Source organism: Temnothorax curvispinosus, unplaced genomic scaffold (assembly GCF_003070985.1).
Source record: "Temnothorax curvispinosus isolate PA1 unplaced genomic scaffold, ASM307098v1 QBEX01005316.1, whole genome shotgun sequence".
NCBI classification, from domain to species: Eukaryota; Metazoa; Arthropoda; class Insecta; order Hymenoptera; family Formicidae; genus Temnothorax; species Temnothorax curvispinosus.
In genome coordinates, this window is record NW_020215096.1 from 94,836 (window position 1) to 119,705 (window position 24,870).

Genomic DNA, 24,870 nt, shown 5'->3' on the forward strand with positions numbered 1-24,870 from the left:
TGCGTCGTACCTATCTGCGCGGCATAACTTTTTTTTTCTTCTCTGTCTCTCTTTGTCAGTGTTCCGCGTCGGCAGGTGTACGGAGGCGGCACGCGGCCGCCTACCAACGCGAATCGCGTATTAAGTAATGTTAGGTGTGTGACTGGAGATACGCGACGTATTTATTTCCAGTCATCGGCGTGACGGCATATCGGGCACCGTGAGTGACTCTCGTGTCCGGTCCTCTCGCGGAAACCTCGATTTACGCAGATGGCGATATCGATGCGCGAGAGGAACGCCTGAAAGGCGCGTTTAGTCGCGCCAGTTATCCAGCGCTAGGTGAATCATCATCGTTTATCGTGGTAATTATTGAGAGACGATGTCTATATAGCGCGGCGGATTCGACGAGTGACGCGATACGGCCGGATGATCGATCGACCGGATCGAGCGAGGCCGGCGAGGCGTAGGTAGACGGCGAGCGCCGTCGATCGCAACCGCGTCTTTGGGGATCGAATCGCAGGAGTGAATCGTTTTGTGATCTTATTCGTTGTACTTATCAGTAACGTTTTAGACGTTTAGATCTCGTCTCTAATGAGCGTCGAAGAAAAAGAAAAATTCGGTAAAAACGCGGCAGAGAGTTTGAAGTCGTTTCGGAACAAGCGCGCCGCGGAACCGGCCGAGAGCTTTTTCTCTTCGTTGATCGACAATTGAGATCCTCGCTGGAAGACGGGCAAAAGGAAGAGTGAAGAAGTCGTGTAGAGAATATATGGAGACAATCTTGACATCGTTACAGACATCGAGATCTTCTCATTGGGTGTTTGATAATAAATATAAATACTGCGAGAAAATGGTGCGGGCAACTCGCGCGGATGGAACAAAGCTGACGAAGGTGAGGCCTTCAGCTATTATCATGTTAATTTTGTGGTCGTGCGAGCGGACTCTTAACTCTGCATGCTCTTCAAACTTGCCGATGCATTTTCCTTGATAATAATCAGTGTATTATTAGCAGCGAGATTACGGATATCTATTTCTCTCCAATTCCGTTGTAATTTTGTAATCATTTTGTCCCTGAAACGGCGTAAAAACTTCGACGTCAGACATGTGAAGAGACAACGGGCCCATTCAGCGAGGAACGAAGTCCGCGGTAGAAACCATGCGGAAACGAAAAAATGACGATACCACGTGATAAAAATTGATTGCAAAACAGATTATCGTATATTTTCGTAATCTTCTTTATTTTGGGGAAGAAGGGAAAAGATAGAATGAAAATTTTGTAATTTGTTGACTCCTTTATCAATCCGTTGTCGTTTTACCAAAATGAAAAATTTAATAGAACTAATATTTTATGTTGTGTTATTCTTATTGAAGGATTATGATGAAACGCAGAAAATATAAGAAAACAATTAAATGTAAACATACATATTTTTTTAATTTCTTGCGCCTATACATTTGAAGGATACAGGAGAAAAACGATTAAAAGTCTACGAAATTTTTTATAAACATTTTAAATCAACTTTGATTTTTATATCTAAATTATGTATCAATAAAATTGATACATATGATTTAAAATTAAAAAAGATTTTTACAGATTACAGAGCATTTGTGAAAATAATATTGCGTTTATAATATCCAAGATTTTTCCTGAATTTTTTACGTCTTCTAATGCCATGTAAGATAAAAGTGTTTTAAATAAGATTATTTGTATAATTACATGTAAATGTTAGGCGCATAATAGCCAATGCCAAGGATGTTAAAAATTAACGAAAATTCGATTGCGCGAAGATATACATTCATCGTGTGAAAGCATAGAAAATATCCTTATCCATTCTCTCCCTCTGAAGACACCTTCAGTTCACGTGACATTGATAAAAAAAAGGCCTATTCTTTTTAGCTAATTTTTTCTTGCGCGGTCGCATCTTTCCTCTTTTTCTTTTCACATTGGAGAGAAAAAGAGAAAACGTGAACGGTGCAAGAGATTCAGCTCGGCGAGTCAGTCAAAGATTCGGCGTTGGTAAACAAACCATCTCTTTCAGTTCGCCGCTACCATTGTCGTCGCTGTTGGCGAGCGGTTGCGGGACCGACAGAAGATAGCGCGGTTTTATAATCCTAATTTCAACGTTCTCGAAAGAGATGTATAGAAAGAGAGAGAGAGAGAGAGAGGGAAAGAGAAAAAGCGTCGCGACGCGCGACGAGCATCGAGCATCATCCCGTCGGATATTTCAGTCTGCTTTTCACGCGCGGCGTGTACACCGCGATACGTGTACATACGCGGCGTCGCGCGTAGATATACAGTAGCATTCGCTCGTGGCTACACCGCGGCTATTATTAGTCCTCGGTCATCGGAGAGGAGCCCCTGCGTGCGCGAGCGAAGACGCGACGACGACACAACGCCGACGACGCACGCACGCACGTTCGACGCGGAAAAGTCGCGCGTCCCTCTTCGTCGAGAAAATACACGACGCCTCTCGTCGTGTCGCGCCCGGAAATTCGCCTCCGTGCCGTGCACGTGCGTGCGCCACGCCACGCCGCGCCGCGAGGTTCCCGTTAATTCCGTTCCGGTCTGCCGTCCTGGTGACCCGTGTGCAAGAAGAGGGGTATCTCGGTAGCTGGTACTGCTGGTAGCACCCGATCGCGTTGGACCTTGGGAAGGATGATTCTCGCACGCTCTTCACTGTGAGTAATGTGAGTGGTGTGAGTCGCTCGTCACTTCCTCCCGCCCCCACGTTCCTCCTCCCCCGCGATAGCTCGACCTTCCCGTGGCTCTTCATCTCGGTGAAGCCAAGCCAGGGTTTCGTCCGTCTCGTTCCGGTGAGTTCGGATTTCTTTATACGGATTCCGGGATTGAAAGCCGACGCGCGGAAGCGTGCACTGTACAGCGTCGCTCTTTAATTGTCACGAGTAAGGAGACCGCTACGAGCTACGAAGAATACGAGGATCGTTAATTGAAGCGAGGTTCAATTGTTTCTCCGTTTCCCCTCTCTTTGGTTCCAGAAGGAGGAGGGAGGAGGTGAAGAGTCGCCGTTAGACCGCGGTCATCCTCGACTCTCGACTAATTAGAGAACGTCTGCCGTGGGCTGCCGTGGAGATCGGCTTCTCTTTTCTTCGCGTTACGCACGTAGCGTCGGAATCCGAAATCCGAACTCGCCGAAATTATATATCGGTACCCGCAGCATCTGTTTTCGATCCCCGCGGTTGAGTCACTCCGCGCTATATCAGAGACATTTTTCTCGGTATTTCCGACTGACGAAGCGCGTCACGCGAAGCACGGGACGATAATGGGAGCGGGACGAGCGGGTTGCCACTTGCCACTTTGTCAGTGTACGGTGTCGTCGAGAGTATATCGTTTTGCTGTTGTTCCGCTTGCAATTGTTTCCCCGACGATGCAATTGTTACGAGGCTAAAAAACAGAGAAAGAAAGACGCGCGGCGCGTCTTGGCCGACTCGCGAAATCTAGCAGCTGACACGCGCGGATAATAGAGAGCTTAACGTGCGAATTGGGAAATCGCGCGATAACGACGCAGGTTCCAAATTGCGTTTCTTACATGAGCGAAGCAGCGACGTAAACACAATGGCTGCGTTCGCTTTGAACGCTTTCGTGCTGAAAGCATGATGCATCTTTCAACATGTAACGAGCAATAAAGATAGACTGATGCTTTCAGCACGAAAGCGCCCAAAGCGAACGCAGCCTGTATTTCCAGTTTCACGCGAATCTCGTCTCCTTCCGCGAAAAAAGATGACCTGAAGAATTGATAAAAATTTTAAAGAATTATGTAAATGTCGTAATTATCTCGAGAGGCTGGGCTTTGCTCTCTGCGATTATCGAGTTCTTTTCATTTCTATCTGTTTCTTTCGATCTGTCTTGATTTTGTCTCTTTATTTGTCTCCTCTGCAAAACTTAATAAATTCGCGTTTATATAAAAGATAACGAAACTCGAAATGTGAAAAAAAACTGATGGAATATCTTTTTAGATGATGTCTCTTTTTAAACATATTTTTAAACATTTATATTATCCCTTAATTATTAAAGAGAGGACTAGTCAAAAGTCGTTCTGTTGAGAAGCTTAAAAATTGTATCGCGAAACAATTCCTCGCAGCCTTGTGAGTTTTATACGACAGCGTCGAAGTTTAGACTTCGTATTAGCTAATATTACTCGTCTTTCACTGTTGTTCCGTTTGATTTCACTGTCGTGCGATTAATTGGCGCGAAATTATATCTGTGCAATCACGAAGAATTGAATAAACGCTGTCATTTCCAATCACCTTGACAACCTTCTGATAAGACTGGACCCACCTTTGAAAACTATCCAAGCAAATCAATCTGCAAAATTATAAAGAAAAAAATTCGAAGCCAGTTCCCGAAACATTTATTGGTTTAACTTTATTATACATATATTATATAAATTCTATTATACCTACGCCGTCTATTATTTTTAATTGCGTGGATTAATTTACAATTAATGTTCTTCGTACTATGGCATTGCCCGTGGCAATAAATTGGCGCGTAAATTAAACCCACGCGTTTAATTGAGTCCGCGACGTGTAACGTATGCATTTCCCGCATGCTTCGCGACGTGTTACCATAACGAGCTTGTGCATTTAGCCAATGTGTTCCTCACATTTATTGTAACGTGCATTACAAAACGAGAAAAATGTATGTGTATGCTCTTTATCGCTATTTATTGATACATGTACAAATATATAGGGTGTTTTTTTTAAATATTTCTTTAATATTCTAGAAATTGATCTTTTGAGGTCATTTTGGCTACGATCAACGTGACGCTACAAATGCTTCGAAGCATTTCTCTTCTCTTTTTTTTTTTCAATGAAGAAAGAAGGTGAAGATGAACGCTCCAAAGCATTTGTAGCGTCACGTTGACCGTAGCCTTTGAGGAAAAGTTCATGTGAACATATGGTCTCAAAAACCTCATTTCAGAGATGCTGAGTATTGAACATATAAATTATAAAATTATCTTTTTTAGTAGTTCTTAAACGAAAAAAAAGGTTTTAAAAAGATAATTAGCGAGAGTGTACCGTAATAAAAATCTGCAAAAAATTTGATTTTGTCCATTGGCGTTCGGAGCAGTAATGTACTATCTGAACCCCGTTTTTATGTCATTGACTATTTACAAAACGGCGACTATAGGCAAGTAATATTCTGCTTACTTACTGACCTGAATTTGAAGAGGAATCATTTTTTTATTTATAGGAGCTATTAAGATAAAACAATAATTTTATAGAATTTTTAACAATCTGTACCTCTGAAACGAGACCTTTGAGACCATATGTTCATATAAAATTTTCTTCATTAAAGCGATTTCAAAAATCGACTCTTAAAATATTGAACAGTACTTAAGAAACACCTTGTATACACTTGTAGTGAATAATGCACGTGGCTATGCATAATATATACAACACAAAGAACGAATGCCAAGATTTGCCGATTAGGATTATTTTAAAACTTCGGATTTTGCAAGGGGGATTAGATTCGCAGTGGGCGGTGAAAGACACTTTTCAGCAAACTGAACAGGACACTTGAAAAGAATTCTTTGTCCACGAAGAATGGAAAGAAAGAAAGCCTTGAACTTGATGTTTTGTTTGGCTTGAATAAACACTATCTTCACGTTTTAAATAGTGTTTAAGAATTATATACAATACACACACACACTATTCTTAAAATTCGTAACACTTTCGAGAAGAAAATTTATCTTCTAGGAGCAAGGTTTTATTACAATTGAAATATCCGTTGTATTGCAAAACTATTTATATTGCCGACTACATCGTCGCGTTATTTTATTTGATGTGTCACGTTGAAAAATAGAACATGGTACGCTTATTATTTTAATTTTATAACAAAATTATTACATGTTTAAAATTTAATGCAATAAATATCGATGAGAAAAATCGTTTAGTTTAACATCGTTTTATATATAATTACATTAAGAAGTCAAAGTGAACACTTTGACCAGCACGATTTTATTTTCTTCGGACGGTGAATCATCTTTTCAACGTTTTCCATTCGCATGCGAGTTGCAGCCAAATCGGAAAGTTTTGACATTAGCCTTTAATAATACAGACAGCGTAATTATTCACAATTACAGTCTCGCTACGATGCGATTCCGCGGCGAGAAAAAGTTTTCCTCGAACTCAAAACACTCTTCTAAGGCGTTTCGAGGACAGACTCATTAAGTTCTTGTGTGACGTGTATTTTATTTGTTTTCTTTAGATGAGGGATGCGATTCCGCAGAAAGGAAGTAATAACGTAGCCACCCCCAAGTCCAAACCGTCCCTAGAGATATACCGACCCCCAGGTTCGTATTCTCTCGCTAATTAACAATAGGCGCACGAGCATACGTATCGTAAATCTTATCACTGCACACGGACGTCGTCCCGTTTGTTTTCACGGCCGCCTCTAGGTGGGAGAGCGGAAGGAACCACGGCGAACGTCACTAATCTTCGACTAAACGTGCACGCCAAGGAATTCACGATGAAGCAGAATGATTCGCATACGTCTAAGTGAGTGCGAACCAGTGGACTATATTTAAATAGCGTACCATCACAGTCACGAGGCTGTTTCTGAAAGCTGTACAGATTTTAATATTAATTATATAAATAATAGAACAACTTGAATTTTTCAGTTTAACGATGTAATGGTAAAGTGAAGTGATCGATTTCAATTTTTTTCATGAGAAAAGATTAGAATAAGAAATATTTCTTTTAACTGTAATGTTAAGTCTTCAAGGTATAGAGAAGATTATAACGATATTAATAATAATGTGAATATATGGAGCGTTTTTGAACAAAAGTTGATTGATCGAACGCACGCTTCGCCTGGAATGCAAGATTTCAGGCACGATTCTGAATTTGGATCGATCTGTAAATAGTATGAACGGACATGTGTCTCGATTAGGTCTCGGACTAATGCATCGGAGCGCTATTATCTGCAGCACAGCAAATCGAGCGGTAATATCCATCGGTATCTCTACGCTCAGCAGCAACAGCTGCAACATCCTCTGCAGCAACAGCACCAACTACCGTCCCGTCATTCTCAGAGTGGCCATCACTCGACAGCGAACTCCACGTTGCGTCAGCCTCATCCTTTAGACATGTCCGCTTCCAGCGGAAACATTTTACACGTAAGAAAGACGCGAACTGTGCCTAAGATTAAAAAAAAGATTTAAAAAAGAAAGATTAAAGAAGAGATTTTTTTTTAAAAATAGATTGACTGCGGAGCGGTCGTTCAGTTTAATTTAGGATTTAATGCAGAGCGGTCATTAACTTATCATTAACTTAACTGCCGAGAAGCTCTTGGGTTTAGATGAAAAATTACCTTGCCCCGTCAGGTAGCGAATCGGGTACACTTCAACGTGGACCAAAACGAAGTGAAGACTAATTCCGTGAAACCGGGCAAGCTTACCAAATCGCATACCTTTGTATCGACTTACGGCTTGAAGCGCTCGAAGAGCTTCAACTCGACAGACGTGTTGGCCGCCAAGGCACTCCACATCGCGGACGCCTCTGAACTTGGGAAATTCCCCTCGCCCGTTCAAGATATACTTCTACGAGCGATAGAAGGTATAAGAGTCTGTCCATCATCAGTTACTAGAATCCATTAAGCTAAGGATTTAAGTAAACCATGTTACTCTGATCGAATTAGACATACTTTATGGCATGATCTATACGTCACAGGAGAATTCAATAAAAGCAGGCAAAATATATTATTCCTAACTACATGGTTTCTTTGACAATAAAATAATCGAAAGTTAACCAGCAATTAAGAATTTAACAAACGATTAGAAAATTATTGAAAGTATAATTGGCGCTGACGCGGATATGTGGTGTTTTTGACAGATCCGAATCTCTTAAATGCGAGGACGTTGATGGAACTAGTGCGGCACATTCTGGACAGGGTAGTGGAGAATCGCAAGTATGCTGAACCGGCAGCTAAAATTTGCATCACGATTATAGAGGTTCGTTATTTCTCTTTTGTTATTCTTTCGTAAAATTGAAAAGATCGAAGAACATTCGTTGCTTTTTTTTTTAAATAAACTAAATGTAAAAGAAATAAAAACATGGTCTAAGAAAAAAAATATCTGAAAAATTACTTTTTTTTTATTTTTAAGGAGTAAATTTAAAAATATTGATGTTCGATTTATTTTATGTATATCTAAAAAAATGGCGCAAACAGTAGTATTCCAATTTAAACGATGATCTTCGTGTGACGCACGCAAGATGAAATATTGTATAACTTAAAATACGTTTCATGTACAGAAGGAAACGAAGGAAACTTTCCTGGAATCTCTGCTAAATACGTGCCAACAGTGGTATCAGGATCGCGCTAGATTACTGCACGACGGCACGACCTGCCATCGGTACTCAGCCTTTATGACGTTTCTCAACGAGATGTATTGCCAGGTATAACTAAGCACATAATGACACGTTTTATTACGTGGTGCCCATTATCTCCGTAAGAAACGCACATCGACTCATTACGACTTTAACGATATTTCTTGCGAACAGAAGCGGTTGCAAAGTTCTCGATTTAACGCATCTAGTGTTTGTTTCGATCATTTATTATTGTATGCCATTTTTTTTGTCTTCTTACCGCGTATTACAACAGCGCTAAGCTTTCGAGTATACCCGCATAAATGTGCATAATCCCGTTGTTTCAGCTGAAGCGACGGCAGCTACAATTGAAGACGCAGCAGGAGGGCGTTCCTCCCGGACGCGTGCTCCTCACGTTGCTTTGGAAATGCTGCCAGGATTGTCTGCAACCGCCGGCCATCAACTCGCTCGCCGAGGTAAAACTGCGTTGTTAAATATTGAACCATTAAAGGATGAAATTTAAATTAATACCTTGAGTTAAGTAATATTTTGTCACTTTTAACTACCATATGTGTAGAAATTTATTACTTTTTTAACACAAAACAGTATTATTTTAACTCTATTGTTTTATTCAAATTAACGACATATTGAGTAGAAGTAAGGACGACCTATAAGAATGGTTAAAAATGACTGAAATTGAGCATAATTTGACTCCACAAATTTAACAATACAAGTTCAATCAGCGAGTGTCGTGAAACAAAGCTATTGGCTGACAGCAAAACAATTCATTGCTCCTTCATCCTTAGTTTAATCCAAATTCCTTGCAATCTATTCCCGGGTTGAGTGAAAATTACAGAGTTCAGCGGAGATATGAGATAAAACCGTAATAAGATGTAATGTGAAATTATATCCAAGATAAATATGAACTTATCTCATTCTCACGCTGGACTCTTCGATTTGCTACAAGCCGATCTCTGAATCAAAATTTGTTGAAACTCGATGGGAGCTGATCTCTCTCTTCGTCTGTACCGTAGACGAATTGTCTGTTCTTCATCCTCACGTGCATCGGTAAGGATTTGGACGCGGAGCTGCCCGCGCAGCTGCAGCAGCTCCTCGGTAGCGTGCGTGACGCCTTCCTGGCGGAGGATACGACGCCGCCGCCGGTCAAGAGGACGCTCCTGCAACTGATCGAACTCCACGCCGCCCATTGGCAACTGCCGGCGCCGGCGGTGGTTTACTACTACCCCTCGAACTCGAACTCCAAGTGACCGCCACCCGACACCCACGGTATCTCCGTCCAGAACATGTCCGAGTGGATTTGCGCAAAACCACGGGTGTATTTTAAGTATTTAACAGTACAGACAAGTACTTAAGTACAAGTACTTGTACCGAAACGAAATGTTTTCTAACGAGAGCGCCTCAATGCGGGCACGTCAATGCCTTTTGACGCGACAATAAACACGAACGAAAGTACGATTGTACTTTTTTTTTCTTCATTTTACAACGATCGCGAACGGTTCGCGATGATCTCGTTCCTTCCACGAAACGGAAGTTTTTGTTCGATAATTCTGTATGCAAACGATGGTATACGAATAAACAACTTCTTTTACACGTGTCGACGGAGTTTCTGTGATAATCCATTCTTAGGGTTGAACAACAAGGTCAGGGAAATCCCAGCGAGGACTCGTTGTAATTTATGTGGGTGATATTTCATTCTCCGCGAACGCGTCGAGGAGTCGTCTGACTCGCGCGGGAGCTAGGAGGGTGAAGGACCTCGGCGTTTCCGAAACGAAGAAGCGGCTGCGTGCGAAATGAACGTACCGTACGCAATAAATGCGTGTGATCTGATCTGCGAGCGCCGATTTGTGTCAAGGGCGATAAAAGATCGGCCAGCAGTCGAGAACAGTAGACGCGATTTCTCTCCGTTTGTTGAGTCATAATGCGAATACGCCGCCATCGGGCGCATCTTTCGTGCTCGGCCGCCGACAGCATCATCGCCGAATCTTCCCGGATCCCGATAAGCGGGATCTAATTAAGCCTCCTATAAATTATATTACGAAAAATCGGGATCTGAAATCCAAGCATCTAGGGTTTCGAAATGAGAGTGCGCGTCGGGCGTACTATTAATTACAATTAAGACACGTAATACTCGTAATAGTAATTATCCCGCACTATACAATCGCATTGTTCGCGATAATTATCATTACGTATTTTATAGGCCGGTATTCATAGTCTTATATTTAAGACCATTTTAAGTACAATCTTAAGATGTACTTAAGATTACCAATCACAGAGCCGTATTAGCATCTTAAGACGGTCTTGAAATAAGATCTTATTATGAATACCGGCCTATTTATATAAGAACACTCTTGAGGACATTTTAAATTTTATTTAAACTCCTTTCAGCCTTCTGTCATTTAGATATAACATTATTTGCTCGTTAAATATAATATTTAACGTACCGACATCAGTACAGAGTCAACTTATTTATAAGTCGGCTCTGTACGCGTCACATGTATCAGCATATTGTCCTATTCCTTCCGATCGCCGTTTGCCGGCGCGCATCGGTGACATAGATTTTCTTTTCATTTTCACTTAGAAGGAACGGCCGCCGAAGTGGGGAAAAAAAGAAGTCGGCCGGGGGGAATGCGAGTTAATTATGCGAGCGTGCCGGTGTCCTCCGTGTCGTCTCTAACGTGTGCATCAGCACACACACACACCGACCACCGTCCATCCGACGTCGCTCGACCTTGAAACGACCGGCGCGGGGACTCGAGAGAGGTTTCGCCTTGGGTAATCGGTGCCGCGGACTCGAAAACTAGGCCTGCGCCCGCGGTGACGTGACGTCGGCGTCGTCGCGCCGCATCGCGCCTCGATGTATTACAGTGGTTTTTCAACGACCGTGGGATCGTAAGTACACCGCGATCCACGCTCCTTGAATGCCGTTCCCGCGAGCGTTACTTGAAACAGTAGATTGTACGTTTCTAAAGACGGCGATGAATCCGTCGGAGCCTCGATCGGGCTCCGGCAGTTCAACGGGAATGGCTTTCGCGGTGCCTCGCGGACGAGACTCCCCAAATTAAAATTGAAATTCGAGATTTTAATTGTTGAAATTCTTCAGCCAGGACCTGGGCGCGCCAATAAAAATTAAATTACGTAATCTTCGAATCGACTAATTGCGTTAATGAGTTAAGGACGTCTGCCCAGGACGCCGTCGAGTGCGAACGCCGTCGCGCCTTTCGATCCTACCTCCAATTCCAAAACTCAAAAGTCGCCGTACGAAAAACGGTTGAAGAACACTGAGGCCGACGACGCCGTAGCCGTAGCGGCCGTAGCCCGCGGAGGAGGCGGCGAGAGGGAACAGATACGGAGGAAAAGGAGAAGGAGGAGGCGCGCGTTCGCGGTAACGAAACAAATAGGCCGGCGACTTTCACCGCGCGACCAAGAGCGGCAGGCGGCTGTGCGTGGTGGCGGAGGCGCGCAGACCAGCAGCGGCACAGTCAGACAGGTCTGCGGAGTGCAAGCCGTTCTTGGGGGCCCGCGCGCGCGTACCGTCGCGTCGTATCGTTGCTCCTCGGTCTTCGACGTCCTCGTCGCGAGGTCCGTCCCTCGGCGTCCGTTTCCTCGACGGGGCCCGTTGCGAGGATGAGCGGATGGTGATCTCACTTGTTGGTACCAAGCACCAAGCACGTGGTGCTCCGTTAGCGCGAGTGCTCTCCGTTCCCTCCTTCGCCTCTCGGCTCTTATTATCCGCGCGCCCACACGCCCACACCCCACGCCCCACACGTGATCGGCCACATCACGGGCCGGCCGAAAAATCGTACGGTGGCATTTTTCGCACCTCGTACCTCTCGCGCGCGGTGAGCTCTCTCTCTCCTCCGGCGCGATCAGGTGGTAGCGAACGATCGGCGATCCGCTGTGCTTCTCGGCGCCTTCAGCAGTTCGGCAGCTTCTGGACCGGTCCGCGTCTCAGGTGAATCCGAAGATTCGTATGTGCCGCACGACCGCGCCTGGCACGTTCCCGTATCGCTCCGCTGATAGACGGTGCCAACGGCATGCGTCCCCGGAGACACCGTTGATAGCGGAGAAAAAGAGCGAGAGATCGTCGAAGGGCGCGAAGAGGAAGACGCATCTTGGCATTCTTGGCATGAGAGAAATGCACGGGCGTGGACCAGGAGAGAGCGAGTGACACACGATGACACGACGACGGCCGCCCGCGCCGGCCCGCAGCATCGCGCCGCTCTGCGCGATCGCTTGGGCGTTCTGGCTCGTGTTACCCGCTGAAACCGGTAAGTACAGTCGCCGTTATCGTTCCGGTATAAGTACCTGTGCTGTGGCCACGAGTGGTCGCGGGCCGTCGCGGCCATAAATCTTGTTACCCGTAGAAGGGGGGCTGTGGAAACGATCGAAATGTGAAAGACTCCATATTTTTTAATTTTCTGCTCCAATATAATTATATCATATTTGTATTAATATTATAAAAATAAAGAAAAATTTATATAATTTAATAATAAATTTAATAATTATTCTTAACATTTATTGTTATAAAATATATTGTGTATGCACTATTTGAATTATGTTAAAATAAATCAATCATATTTGTTAAGTTTCATCTGTGGAACTGTAGGAGTAAATTGATACGTAAAAACACGGGATGTAACGAATTTGGAGAAGGATCTAACGACAAAAAAATAGCGCCTACATTTCATATCCGTGTCAATTTAAATTCAGATATTTACGAAAGTTATTAGGGAACAACGCGAAACGCGAGAGAGAAAAAAGTCATATTTTACGGTAGATCTAGCTCGTTAAACTCGTTTTATATTTTTGACCCGCTTTCGGTTGTCCTGCGCGCTTTATACCGCCCCTAAATATCCTAATTACATTTTCGAAGCAGGAGAACGTTACTCTAATAATTAAGACACCTAGAAGCCGTATTTTACATGTGAACTCGTCGCTCGTCGGCCTATTAGACGATTATTAACTTTCACGATCTAAACACGATGCTGGCAATCGATTGTTTGCCCGATAATAAATATTGCAAAATTCAGGCTTCGATAAAGGCTACGGATTTACCTAATATAAAGTGTGCCTGTTTTAGGAGCGGGGCCTAACTACGCGGACAACAAACAGAGATACGATGGGTTTTACAACAATCTGATCCATCCTGACTGGGGTGCAATCGGCAAGTACTCGAATTTGTATACTGAAAGTCAAGTACCTTCGCTGTTTTATTATCACGCACGCAGGGTTATCACTTAAAAAAACTCCACGCGTCTCTTTTTTTTCTCACTGAATAAATTTGCTGACGAAGGTTTCTCGAAGCATCTTAATAAGTCATTAGAATTTTATTATGTTTTACTGAATTTTTTATTAACATTCATTAACATGGCTTTTGCAACTCGACACTCTCAACGAGATACAGGAGACTTCAGACTTCTCTTAAGATTAGTTATACATTTGTATAATTAAATACGCTTCGTACTTCGTCAATTTTATATCGAAGACAAGGTTCGAGTAAGAGAGGACGCGTGAAAACTAATCACTCACGGGGTGACGCAAAAAATACTTTTTAGAAGAGTTGATGAGACAAGTAAGTGACGACCCTGCGATTATGTGTGACACGGCGAAGGTGGTTTTCCTATTGAAAGTTATTTTAATACGTGTCTCACACGTACCTCCGTAGATAGTAGGCTAATCCGAAAAGTCCCGGCGGCATATTCCGACGGTGTGTACGCGATGGCTGGCCAAGACAGGCCATCCCCCCGGAAGCTGAGCGACCTGTTCATGCAAGGTGACGATGGTCTGCCGTCGGTGAAAAATCGAACCGCATTGTTCGCTTTTTTCGGTGAGGATAATTAATACGGATAATAATACAGGTAGAGTTAGACAAAGAGCGGAAATTCACGAATACAGACCCGAAAATATAAGTAGTTTTTTATCAGTACAGAAAAAGAGGCAGTAGAAAAAGTTGTTGAATAATTAATATTTTATTTGTAAAGTACTGTTTGTAAAGTGAGCTTTTAGAGAATGAATACTCAAATTTGTTTCATTTTACCCAAAGAATCTATTGTAACGATAATACATATTTAAAAATTGTTAGTATAAATAAAAATTAAAAGAAGTGATCTTTTTATGTGTGTGTAAAAGAAATAATTCGAGAATTTTAGCTAAGCATTAAATATACGCGAAGCGAGGTGCTAAATTCTGTCAGGAAAAGATATCTACGTTTTTAATCTATATCCCGTAACAAAATTTGCTTAACAATAAGATATATATTGTAATGACGAATTGATTATACTTAGATTGCCATTAATCATGTCACGATCGTGCTTTTCGTCATCGTACGATTTTATCTGCAGCATATGTACTGTGTTACTCGCCTCGTACATAATCCTCCGTTTGTCCAAAGGTGGACATATGCGAGTGGACGGGCACAGTTAATTGCCAAGTCTGTCAACGTTGCCTCGAAATATATGATATTATATAAACCAGTCTAGAATCTGGGTGAGCTCGCGACATGCTCGTAGCCCGTAGGCCGTAGATCTCCCTGCCGGAACTCGTGCGACTCGCGACATCCTCGTACGGTGAATCTTTTCAGGACAGCTGGTCACGTCGGAGATAATCATGGCCAGCGAAAGTGGTTGCCCCATAGAATTTCATCGGATCGACGTGGACAAATGCGATCCGGTTTTCGACAAGGAGTGCCAAGGTAACAAGTACATTCCGTTCCTGCGAGCGGATTACGACCGTCACACCGGGCGCAGCCCCAACAGTCCACGGGAACAGGTAATTCCCGGTTTAGTTTTCTCGAGCGGCACCTGGTCAGCCTCGCGCCGCGCTCGCTCTACGGATCGCTCTACGGCTCTTACGGGTTTTACTTCCGGGAGCGGCTGACTTTCGACTTTATCTGACTTTCGCCGGTTATGATAACGATATCGAACGTTTGAATCGATCTCTATCTAAATTACAGTCACGTTTAAACGATCTGATACTATCACTGAATACCACGGCGGATTCTTGTTGCGAAACTCTATTTTACTTATTTTTCTTTGATGAAAAAATGTCTCAGAATTTTTCATATATTATTAATCAAAATTTCTATAAACATTTTCACTTTCTCAGAATGCTCAGAATTTTTTAGATTTTTTTATACAAATTGGAACACGTTTTTCAGAAAAACTTAGACAAAATAAGAATAAAACATTTCAGATTTTTCTCACCAACACATCTTTGTAGAAATCTTAATAAATATGAGAAAATCTGTGCAATTTATCAAAAATTTTTTTATGTACGGATACTGAAATACTCCGGAAATCCCTATCCAATCATTTCTGAAAGTATTTAAGAAATTTGATATATTTTTAAGGATTTTTTATAAGTCTCAATTCTTCCAAAATTTCTGAGAAAATTTAAGACATTTTTTCCAGGGTTCTTTCCTTTTCTTTTTTCTTTTTTCTTCGATCGTTAAACGCTCCGACGATCCCTGAGAGTGATCCGTGAGAAGTAGCTCTGAATACGTGAGATTGCAGATAAATAAAGTCACGAGCTGGATCGATGGCAGCTTCGTCTATTCGAGCAGCGAGGCGTGGGCCAATACAATGCGCGCGTTTGTGAACGGCAGCCTTCTCATGGAGCAGACAAGACAATTCCCCGTGAGGAACACCATGCGCGCGCCCCTCTTCAATCACGCCGTGCCGCACGTTATGCGAATGCTCAGCCCGGAGCGCCTATATCGTAAGCGAGGATATACCTACGTGTATAAATTTAGCCTTATAAATAGCCCCGAAGACTTTCTCAAGAAATTCGTAACCGCGTATACCCGCCCGAGCTGATTATTATCTAACTGATTTTTAATTGCACGCCGTAACACTTTCCTCACCTTTCATTATTCGACATTAAGGTATCTCTCGGTTGAATTGAGATCGGGATGTGAGAAGAATTTGGTTAACAAATTCATTTGGTAATGGAAAACATTCTGTTGGAGCAATTGTGCCGCTCGTTACCAGCTAGAAAGTTTAACTGGCGAGAAGTCTTCGTCTTCACTTGCTTATTAATCATATCGATACTTCAACATCTTTGTTGTGAGGAAAAAAACTTATTCCGCCTATTAACCCTTAAGCGCGCATCTTTGCATATATGCAAAGTGACTTTCGATACTCTCTTATGAAGTTCGAACTGAAAACTCACGGTTTTGCACATCTAGGCCTTCTCTTCATGTACTTTATTGGTTGTCTGCTAAAACAAAAACGGTTCAAACAGTTAAAAAGATTTATTTTTTAAATATTTTTTTTAGGATTTCTTAAGCAGTCATTATTTATTTTAAAAATATTCAGAAATATTTACGAAAAATTGCGCATTTAAGGGCTAAATATACGAAACGAAGGTGCAAATCCGTGGCAGTCCGATATAAATGTAATTTCTTCGGCTATTCACTTTATCATTGAAACAATACCTTTTCTCGCAACATTTTAGCAACGTGTTCCATCTAGTAGTCGTTCAACGCTTACATAATTCGAGTCTTCTCACTAATTAAGTATTATGTTATTATTCACGATCGTTATCGAGCGCCGATCCGTTGCGGCTGTTTTTGCATTATTACTCGTAATTTTTGTGCATTAACCGCACGCGCTCGTGCCCGTCCTATTACGTCGCGCGTTTTAACTTTCCCCGCAATCAATTTTCTGACTTGCGAAAGTGGCCTAACAATTAATTATATTGCGCAGTCCTTGGCGATCCGAGAACGAATCAGCACCCGCCGTTGCTGGCCCTGGGTATCTTGTTCTATCGGTATCACAATGTCATAGCGGCTCGTGTACAGAAGGAACATCCCGGCATGTCTGACGAAGAAGTTTTTCAGAGGGGACGTCAAATGGTCGTCGGGGCGATTCAGGTAGATAATAGCTCACCTCTAATTTTCTCTCAAAGATATGCAGTAAATAATAAAGACGATATTATCCTTAGCTAGCGCGGAAAGAGTAAAACAAACAGAAATAAAGTCAGTTTTATGTAATTGATAAGCTTTCGAAAAGTCTTGAATGGAATTGTTGAATGGAGTCGTTTCGAATCGTAGCGGAATTTACGTAATTTGCATTTTTTACTCGCAAAATTTCACTGCTTCCCGGCGCGTAAAGTTTTTCTATCTTTTTATAGAACATAATCCTTTACGAGTACCTTCCGGCATTGCTAAACGAGGATCTGCCATCGTACACCGGTTATAAACCAGATCTGCATCCGGGTATTAGTCATATCTTCCAAAGTGCCGCTTTTCGATTCGGTCACACTCTTATACCGCCGGGCATATATCGGCGAAATGAAAATTGCGAATACAGGAAGACCAACACAGGCCAGCCAGCTATGAGACTTTGCTCTACATGGTGGGACTCGAACGTGAGTGTACCTAAAGATTTATTCTCTCACACTTCGTAAACTTTTCGAAAGATATGTATATTTTATACCCGTTAATCATATCAATTATTGCGATAATTCTCATTTGTACTATATTAATTGTCGGTATAAATTTTAAATAATTATTAAACACTTTTTTGAAATTATTTTAACGCTTAAATCTTTTCTAATAATTTTCGATTATTTTAATCTCATAATTTTTTACCTATAGAACAAATTATCAAGATGTTTAAAAGGAGATTTTAAAAAGTTGTAACGATTCGAATGACGATTTTCCTCGCGTGACAACTTTCCTTCTAATTATAAGAGAAATCGATTCGCTTAATTCGTTAAAATTTCTATTAGGGTGTAGCTTCAAGCTCTAGAACATTCTGCGTGATCTAATTTATTAGACTAAATGCTTACGAGGCTTGTGATCGTATTAAACGTATAGATGCTGCTCACAGGAGGTTTTAGCTAACAGCACGATCGAGGAGCTGATCATGGGGATGGCGTCGCAATTGGCGGAGAAGGAGGACAATCTTCTCGGTACCGACATCCGAAACAATCTCTTTGGCCCCATGGAATTCTCGCGCCGAGACCTCGGCGCCCTGAACATCATGCGAGGTCGCGACAACGGTCTTCCGGACTACAATACAGCCAGGGCGCGATTCAAGCTGGCCAAGCGGAAAACGTGGAACGAGATTAATCCGGAATTGTTCAATAAAAACCCGTCGCTGCTACGTACCCTCATCGAAATTTACTCGAATAATCTCAACAACGTTGATGTTTACGTCGGTGGGATGCTCGAGTCCAAGGGCGGTCCCGGAGAGCTTTTCACCGCGGTTATAAAGGAACAATTTCTTCGTTTACGGGACTCCGATAGGTTCTGGTTCGAGAACGAGGAAAACGGGTGAGTGAATTCTTATTAACGATTACGTTAATATTTATGTGCATCGATTATCTTTCTTCCAAAACGGAACGTAATGAAGGAACCGTCTATATTTTACAATTTTTGTGAAATAAATTATAGAAATATAGAGAGATATGGATGATTGACTTAATTGTAGGAACTCTCTAACGCGCGATTTTATCCAATTTTAGCATTTTCGCGAAAAACGAGATAGAGGAAATCCGTCGTATCACTCTCTGGGACGTGATCACGAACGCGACCAGCATACCGCCCGATGCGATCCAAAGACGAGTGTTCGTTTGGCAAGACGGTGACCCGTGTCCTCAGCCATTCCAATTGAATTCGACAATGCTCGAACCCTGCGTCCCTCTACAGCGCTACGATTACTTTGAGGTAATCAGCTTTAAGAGATACGGTCGATCGTGTCAAGGAACAACTCAACTTACCTCTCACCTGTTATCTTGCGCGGACATCTTTTTTAATATCCTGATTTTTATGATTAAATCAAAATAATCTAATTTTTTGCTTTTAATTGCTGTTCCAGAGCTCTTCTGATATTTTATTGTTTCTTTACGCTAGATAAAACGACCTCTGTAATATTCTGATTTGTGCGATTGAATTCAGATAATTTTATTCCGTTTTTTTCTTTTTCTTTTAAATTGCGGTTGTAGAATATCAAGTTTTAGCAATTGCGAGCTTCTCTGACATTCCATTTTTGTTACACTGAATAAGATGCGATTCTTGGGCGAAGAAAGACCATTTTGCACAATTTTTTGGAAATATATGTATGTACCATAGGGTAGCGAACTCGTCTACATCTACGCGTGCGTGTTTCTTGGATTCGTTCCGATCCTTTGTGCCGGTGCCGGGTACGGATTGGTGAAACTGCAGAACAGACGGCGGCGCAGATTGAAAATACTTCAAGAGGCGATTCAGAAGCGAAGTGATGGCCGGATCTGCGTCGATAAGATGATCGTACGCGAGTGGTTGCACGCGAACCATCGCCGTCTCGTAAAGGTGAAATTCGGACCGGAAGCGGCGTTGCACATCGTCGATCGGAAGGGGGAGAAACTACGCACGTTTGACTTCAGCGGCGTCAACACCATAACTATGGAGGAGTCGCAGGTACCTCCTTGTGATTGTAAAAATAAACGATATTTTTTTTCAGCGACATGTTAAAAAACCTATATATCACTAAACCTTTTGGCTAATTTATAAAATAAGGCATTTTTCTTGAATTAATTTTCTGAATGCAATACCTATTCTTCATCTAACTTTAAATTTATATTTGACATGTATAATTATCAAGATATTGAATTTTTAAGAAAAAACGCGCAAGAATAAATATACAAATAGATAAATATTTGCTATTCCCAAAAGATATATCTATAATTTATTATTGAAGAATATTGCACAATAACAACTGCGCTATTCTCATCAAGCAATCCAAAATGACAACGATTAAATCTCGAAATTAATAATCGCATCATCCAATCAATTGCATTTTATCGAATACTCGAAATCACATCGCAAATTAATCTTACGCTTCATTAAGTAAGAGCTGACTCTTTAACGTCACGCTGTGCACCCGATAATTATTAATCGCGGTTCCAGGAGAGCGAAACCGGACATCGTAAGGCCCTAGTGCTGTTACGTATACCGCGCGACTACGACCTTGTCCTTGAACTCGATTCGTTGGCTTCGCGTAGAAAGTTCATTGCGAAATTGGAGGCGTTTCTGGCGTCGCAAAAAAAGCATTTCACACTCACGCCAGTCGCCCGGGATATCATGCTGGCAAAAGCGGAAACCAAGGAGCGCCGGCAAAAGAAGCTCGAACAGGTTTGTTTTTCTTTCTCCCGTGTACACATTTATGAATGCATACGCAACTTCGTTTAGCACATCAAAAGGTTGATTAACACCTCAGGAAGGAATAACAGTAGTAATTTTTCAATTGGTAAAAAAGGAAAAGAAGAGTATGAACGTATTATTACGTATGCGTGAGAATATACAGTTACCGTATAATTCATTTTACTTCTTACTGCAAGTAACAAGTGTATTTAGAGTATTCATTGCATATATGGAAGATTTATGACGTTCTTGATAACATCGCGAAATGTTTCTAGTTCTTCAGAGAAGCGTACGCGTTGACTTTCGGTTTACGGCCCGGCGAACGAAGACGGCGATCCGAAGACAGTGACACCGGGGAGGTCGTCACGGTAATGCGCACGTCGCTTTCCAAAAGCGAATTCGCGAGTGCTCTCGGCATGCGGCCCGACGCGGTCTTCGTGAAGAAAATGTTCAACATCGTCGACAAAGACGGCGACGGCCGGATCTCCTTCCAGGTATAATCGTCGTTCGCTTCATTGAAGCTGCGCGCTTTTACCATTTTGCCTCATAACTTTCGTTCTTGTTCGACGATCATCAACGAAGAACGATTCAAATTCCAGGAATTCTTGGACACGGTCTTGCTGTTCTCGCGCGGCAAAACCGAGGACAAGCTGCGCATCATCTTCGATATGTGCGATAAGGATAGCAACGGCGTGATCGACAAGGAAGAGCTATCGGAGATGTTGAGGTCGCTCGTGGAAATAGCCCGTACCACGAGTCTCTCGGATGATCACGTCACGGAACTGATCGACGGCATGTTCCAGGTGCGTTTTTTCTTCACTTCATCATGGATTTTCTGTTCTCCGAAGTGTACATACCTTCTGTTACCATCGCGATAATAAATCTCTTCATTGATCAGGATGCCGGACTCGAGAGGAAGGACTATCTCACGTACAATGATTTTAAATTGATGATGAAGGAGTACAAAGGTGACTTCGTTGCGATTGGTCTCGATTGCAAAGGCGCCAAGCAGAATTTTCTCGACACATCGACGAATGTCGCTCGCATGACTAGCTTTCACATCGATCAACTGCCGCCGGAGGATTCGAAGAGCTGGACGCGTAAGCAGTGGGATGCCATATCGACTTTCCTCGAAGAGAATAGGCAAAACATATTCTACCTTTTCGTTTTCTACGTGGTCACCATAGCTCTCTTCGTTGAGAGATTTATTCGTGAGTACTTAGTCAGAAATCTAAATAAGAAACTTAACAAAGAAAGATATCTGAACGTACATTAAAACGTACGTTAATTTCCTCAAAGTTTTTAAAAGACATCCTTTAAATATTCGAAGAGCATTCTGTTCATTTATCGCAAGATTCCAATTTTCTGCCTCTTTTTCGCAGATTACTCTTTTATGGCAGAACATACGGATCTCAGGCACATAATGGGCGTGGGAATCGCCATAACCAGAGGATCAGCGGCCGCCCTGTCCTTTTGCTACAGTCTTCTGCTATTGACGATGTCGCGTAATTTGTTAACGAAACTGAAGGAATTCTCGATCCAGCAGTACATTCCGCTGGACTCGCATATACAATTTCATAAGATCGCAGCATGTACGGCACTTTTTTTTTCCGTGCTGCATACGGTTGGTCACATAGTCAACTTTTATCACGTTTCTACGCAGCCGATAGCGCATCTTCGCTGCCTCACCAGTGAAATCAGCTTTCCCAGCGACGCGCGGCCTACTATCTCCTTCTGGCTGTTCAGAACAGTGACCGGTAAGTTGGCTCTCGCCAAAGATTTTGCAATTTTGTTCGACATCCTAAGCATTAATGATTCCCTTGTTTCGCAGGTTTAACCGGTATTCTTCTCTTCGTCATCATGACGATCATTTTCGTCTTTGCACATCCGACTATACGGCAGAAAGCCTACAAGTTCTTTTGGTCGACACATAGCCTGTATGTCGTCCTATATGCACTCTGCCTGATCCACGGTCTGGCCCGTTTGACAGGCTCACCGCGATTCTGGATATTCTTTATCGGCCCGGCAATCATTTATGCGCTGGACAAAGTAATGTTATATACGTTTTTCTCTGAAAGTAGAATAGTGATAAAGAAAAAAAAATAACTCCCTACTTTCTGTATATACATGCAGAAGTACAGCTTACATATGTATCCACGACATTCGTAATCACATGTAATTACAAAACTTTATTAATTATGCATGGATGTATGATGTAACAAATCTCGTATGTTACGCGTTTCATTCTTGTTTAATGCAAATTGTGTCCTGTTGCTATCTAAAATAATCCAATATCCGTTAATAACGCGATAAAAATAACGCCGAGTGCCTAGTATCGATAATATCGATTGATTTCAGGTCGTCAGTCTGCGAACTAAATATATGGCTCTGGACATCATCGAGACGGAATTACTACCCTCCGATGTAATTAAGATCAAGTTCTACAGGCCTCCGAACTTGAAGTATCTGTCGGGCCAGTGGGTGCGTCTCGCCTGCACCGCTTTCAGGTCCAACGAGTTTCACTCCTTCACGTTGACCTCGGCACCGCACGAAAATTTTCTGTCGTGCCACATAAAAGCTCAGGGACCGTGGACGTGGAAGCTTCGTAATTACTTCGATCCCTGCAATTACAGTCCGGAGGACGATCGTCCGAAAATTCGTATAGAGGGTCCGTTCGGTGGAGGAAATCAAGATTGGTACAAGTTCGAGGTCGCGGTGATGGTCGGAGGAGGCATCGGGGTGACTCCCTACGCCTCGATGCTCAACGACCTCGTGTTTGGAACGTCTACCAACAGATATTCGGGGGTTGCGTGTAAGAAGGTGAGTGCAGAAGCAAAAGTCAAGTGAAAAAGGTAGTTAAGTGAAAAGAAGATTTAAAATCTTCATATAAGATATAAATATATTTTTCTTTTTATATAAAAAATATTGTTCTTTATATAATATATAAATTATCATAAAACATTTTCTCACAAAAAATGACTAAAAGAATTCATAATCTTCGAGTTTGAGGAGTAGTTTAATTGTCTTTTTGATAGTATTTAACTATTTTTTTACTGTATTTAAGTATTTTTAATTGTTTGAAAAGCTAAATATTTCTAAAAAAACATTAATTAATGTAAAAATGTCGGTAAAGTTGATGCAAATTACGGTAAAGGTGATGCAAAAGCGACGATTGCTTTATTGCTGGAAAGTTTCTGTCTGTTTCACTGCCGAAAGAGAAACGCGAATGTAACTAGAATATCGTCGAAATATGTAACTCATTGCGTTGAATTTAACGGCTCATTTAAAATGAGAAAACGCTCCCGTTTCTTCACCTGTTAATAGATCCGAAAGTGTCACTTTCTTTTTATCCCGCAGGTCTATTTTTTATGGATCTGCCCATCGCACAAACACTTCGAATGGTTCATCGACGTTCTCAGAGATGTTGAGAGAAAAGACGTTACGGATGTACTTGAAATTCATATATTCATCACACAATTCTTTCATAAGTTCGATTTACGTACTACTATGCTGGTAAGTGAATTTATTTTGGAATGCTTTTACTCCATCCACGATGGATGAAAAACCATACGAAGCTTCTGCTATACTTCATTAAGTTAATCGTTTATAATGTTTATATTGACAATATTCTGTTTCACATATGTAGTACATATGTGAGAATCACTTTCAGAGGCTATCGAAGAAGAGTATATTTACCGGACTGAAGGCCATCAACCATTTCGGTCGGCCAGACATGACGTCGTTTCTGAAATTTGTTCAGAAGAAACACAGCTATGTGCGTTCGTAATATTAATTTAAAAAAAAAAACGTCCGCTCAAAAGCTCAAAGAACGTCTGAAGAAGATCCGAAGAGTTAAAATGTCCTTCGTGCTTTTGCGCGGCTCGGATATATAACGTTTGATATTATTTTTGTAAATACGCATATGCTGAACGAGATATTATTGATCTGCAGGTTAGCAAAATAGGAGTATTTAGCTGTGGACCGCGTCCTCTGACGAAAAGCGTCATGTCGGCCTGCGACGAGGTCAACAAAACGCGGCGTCTGCCGTACTTCATTCATCACTTCGAGAACTTCGGCTAGTCGGGTACCGTGCTCCCCGTTCGCACGAGATAACGGACTGTCAACGGTGTTTGACAGCCTTCTATCGTGAATCTCGACGATTTACTGCAGAATGTACATATTTATGCGCTGAGGCGCTACTTTTTACTATTTATTATCTATCATGAGTATTAAATTTCTTATTTATGAACACACAAAAAATCTCTCCCTATTTTATCTTCCTGAATCTAACATGCAGAAAAACTTAGTCGCTTTATTATAATTTTTTACGATTTTATTACGAAATTTTCATTTATATTCGTAATTGTAATTGTAATGCGAATGTGTGTGCTCTCACGATGGCTTTCCGCAAATAACTCAAG

The 24,870-nt window shown here is 41.9% G+C and overlaps 2 protein-coding genes across 8 annotated transcripts; both read left to right on the top strand.

Moving 5' to 3' along the window:
• The first annotated feature begins 90 nt into the window (after positions 1-90).
• On the top strand, positions 91-9,917 carry LOC112454759 (MIF4G domain-containing protein). Of its 6 annotated transcripts, none has more exons than XM_025016317.1 (9): positions 91-341; positions 6,203-6,287; positions 6,393-6,492; positions 6,887-7,112; positions 7,320-7,551; positions 7,828-7,946; positions 8,248-8,391; positions 8,649-8,777; positions 9,336-9,917. In XM_025016317.1, the coding sequence occupies exons 2-9, from the start codon at positions 6,203-6,205 to the stop codon at positions 9,567-9,569; spliced, it is 1,269 nt and encodes a 422-aa protein (XP_024872085.1). In that variant the 5' UTR covers positions 91-341; the 3' UTR covers positions 9,570-9,917. The 6 variants fall into 6 exon arrangements, with proteins under 6 accessions (XP_024872085.1, XP_024872081.1, XP_024872083.1 ...); XM_025016313.1 differs by lacking the exon at positions 91-341 and adding an exon at positions 372-868; XM_025016315.1 differs by lacking the exon at positions 91-341 and adding an exon at positions 2,199-2,661.
• Positions 9,918-12,134: 2,217 nt separating this feature from the next.
• Positions 12,135-24,671, top strand: LOC112454768 (dual oxidase). 2 transcript variants are annotated; one of them, XM_025016338.1, is made up of 20 exons: positions 12,135-12,590; positions 13,403-13,486; positions 13,988-14,149; positions 14,903-15,090; positions 15,834-16,038; positions 17,028-17,194; positions 17,455-17,691; positions 18,156-18,601; positions 18,793-18,994; positions 19,400-19,726; positions 20,216-20,440; positions 20,725-20,943; positions 21,049-21,252; positions 21,348-21,660; positions 21,832-22,206; positions 22,281-22,498; positions 22,808-23,269; positions 23,807-23,962; positions 24,096-24,224; positions 24,401-24,671. In XM_025016338.1, exons 1-20 carry the CDS (start codon positions 12,497-12,499, stop codon positions 24,527-24,529), a joined length of 4,542 nt encoding a protein of 1,513 aa, XP_024872106.1. In that variant the 5' UTR covers positions 12,135-12,496; the 3' UTR covers positions 24,530-24,671. The 2 variants fall into 2 exon arrangements, with proteins under 2 accessions (XP_024872106.1, XP_024872107.1); XM_025016339.1 differs by lacking the exons at positions 12,135-12,590; positions 13,403-13,486 and having other exon boundaries at positions 14,112-14,149; positions 14,908-15,090.
• Positions 24,672-24,870: the final 199 nt, after the last annotated feature.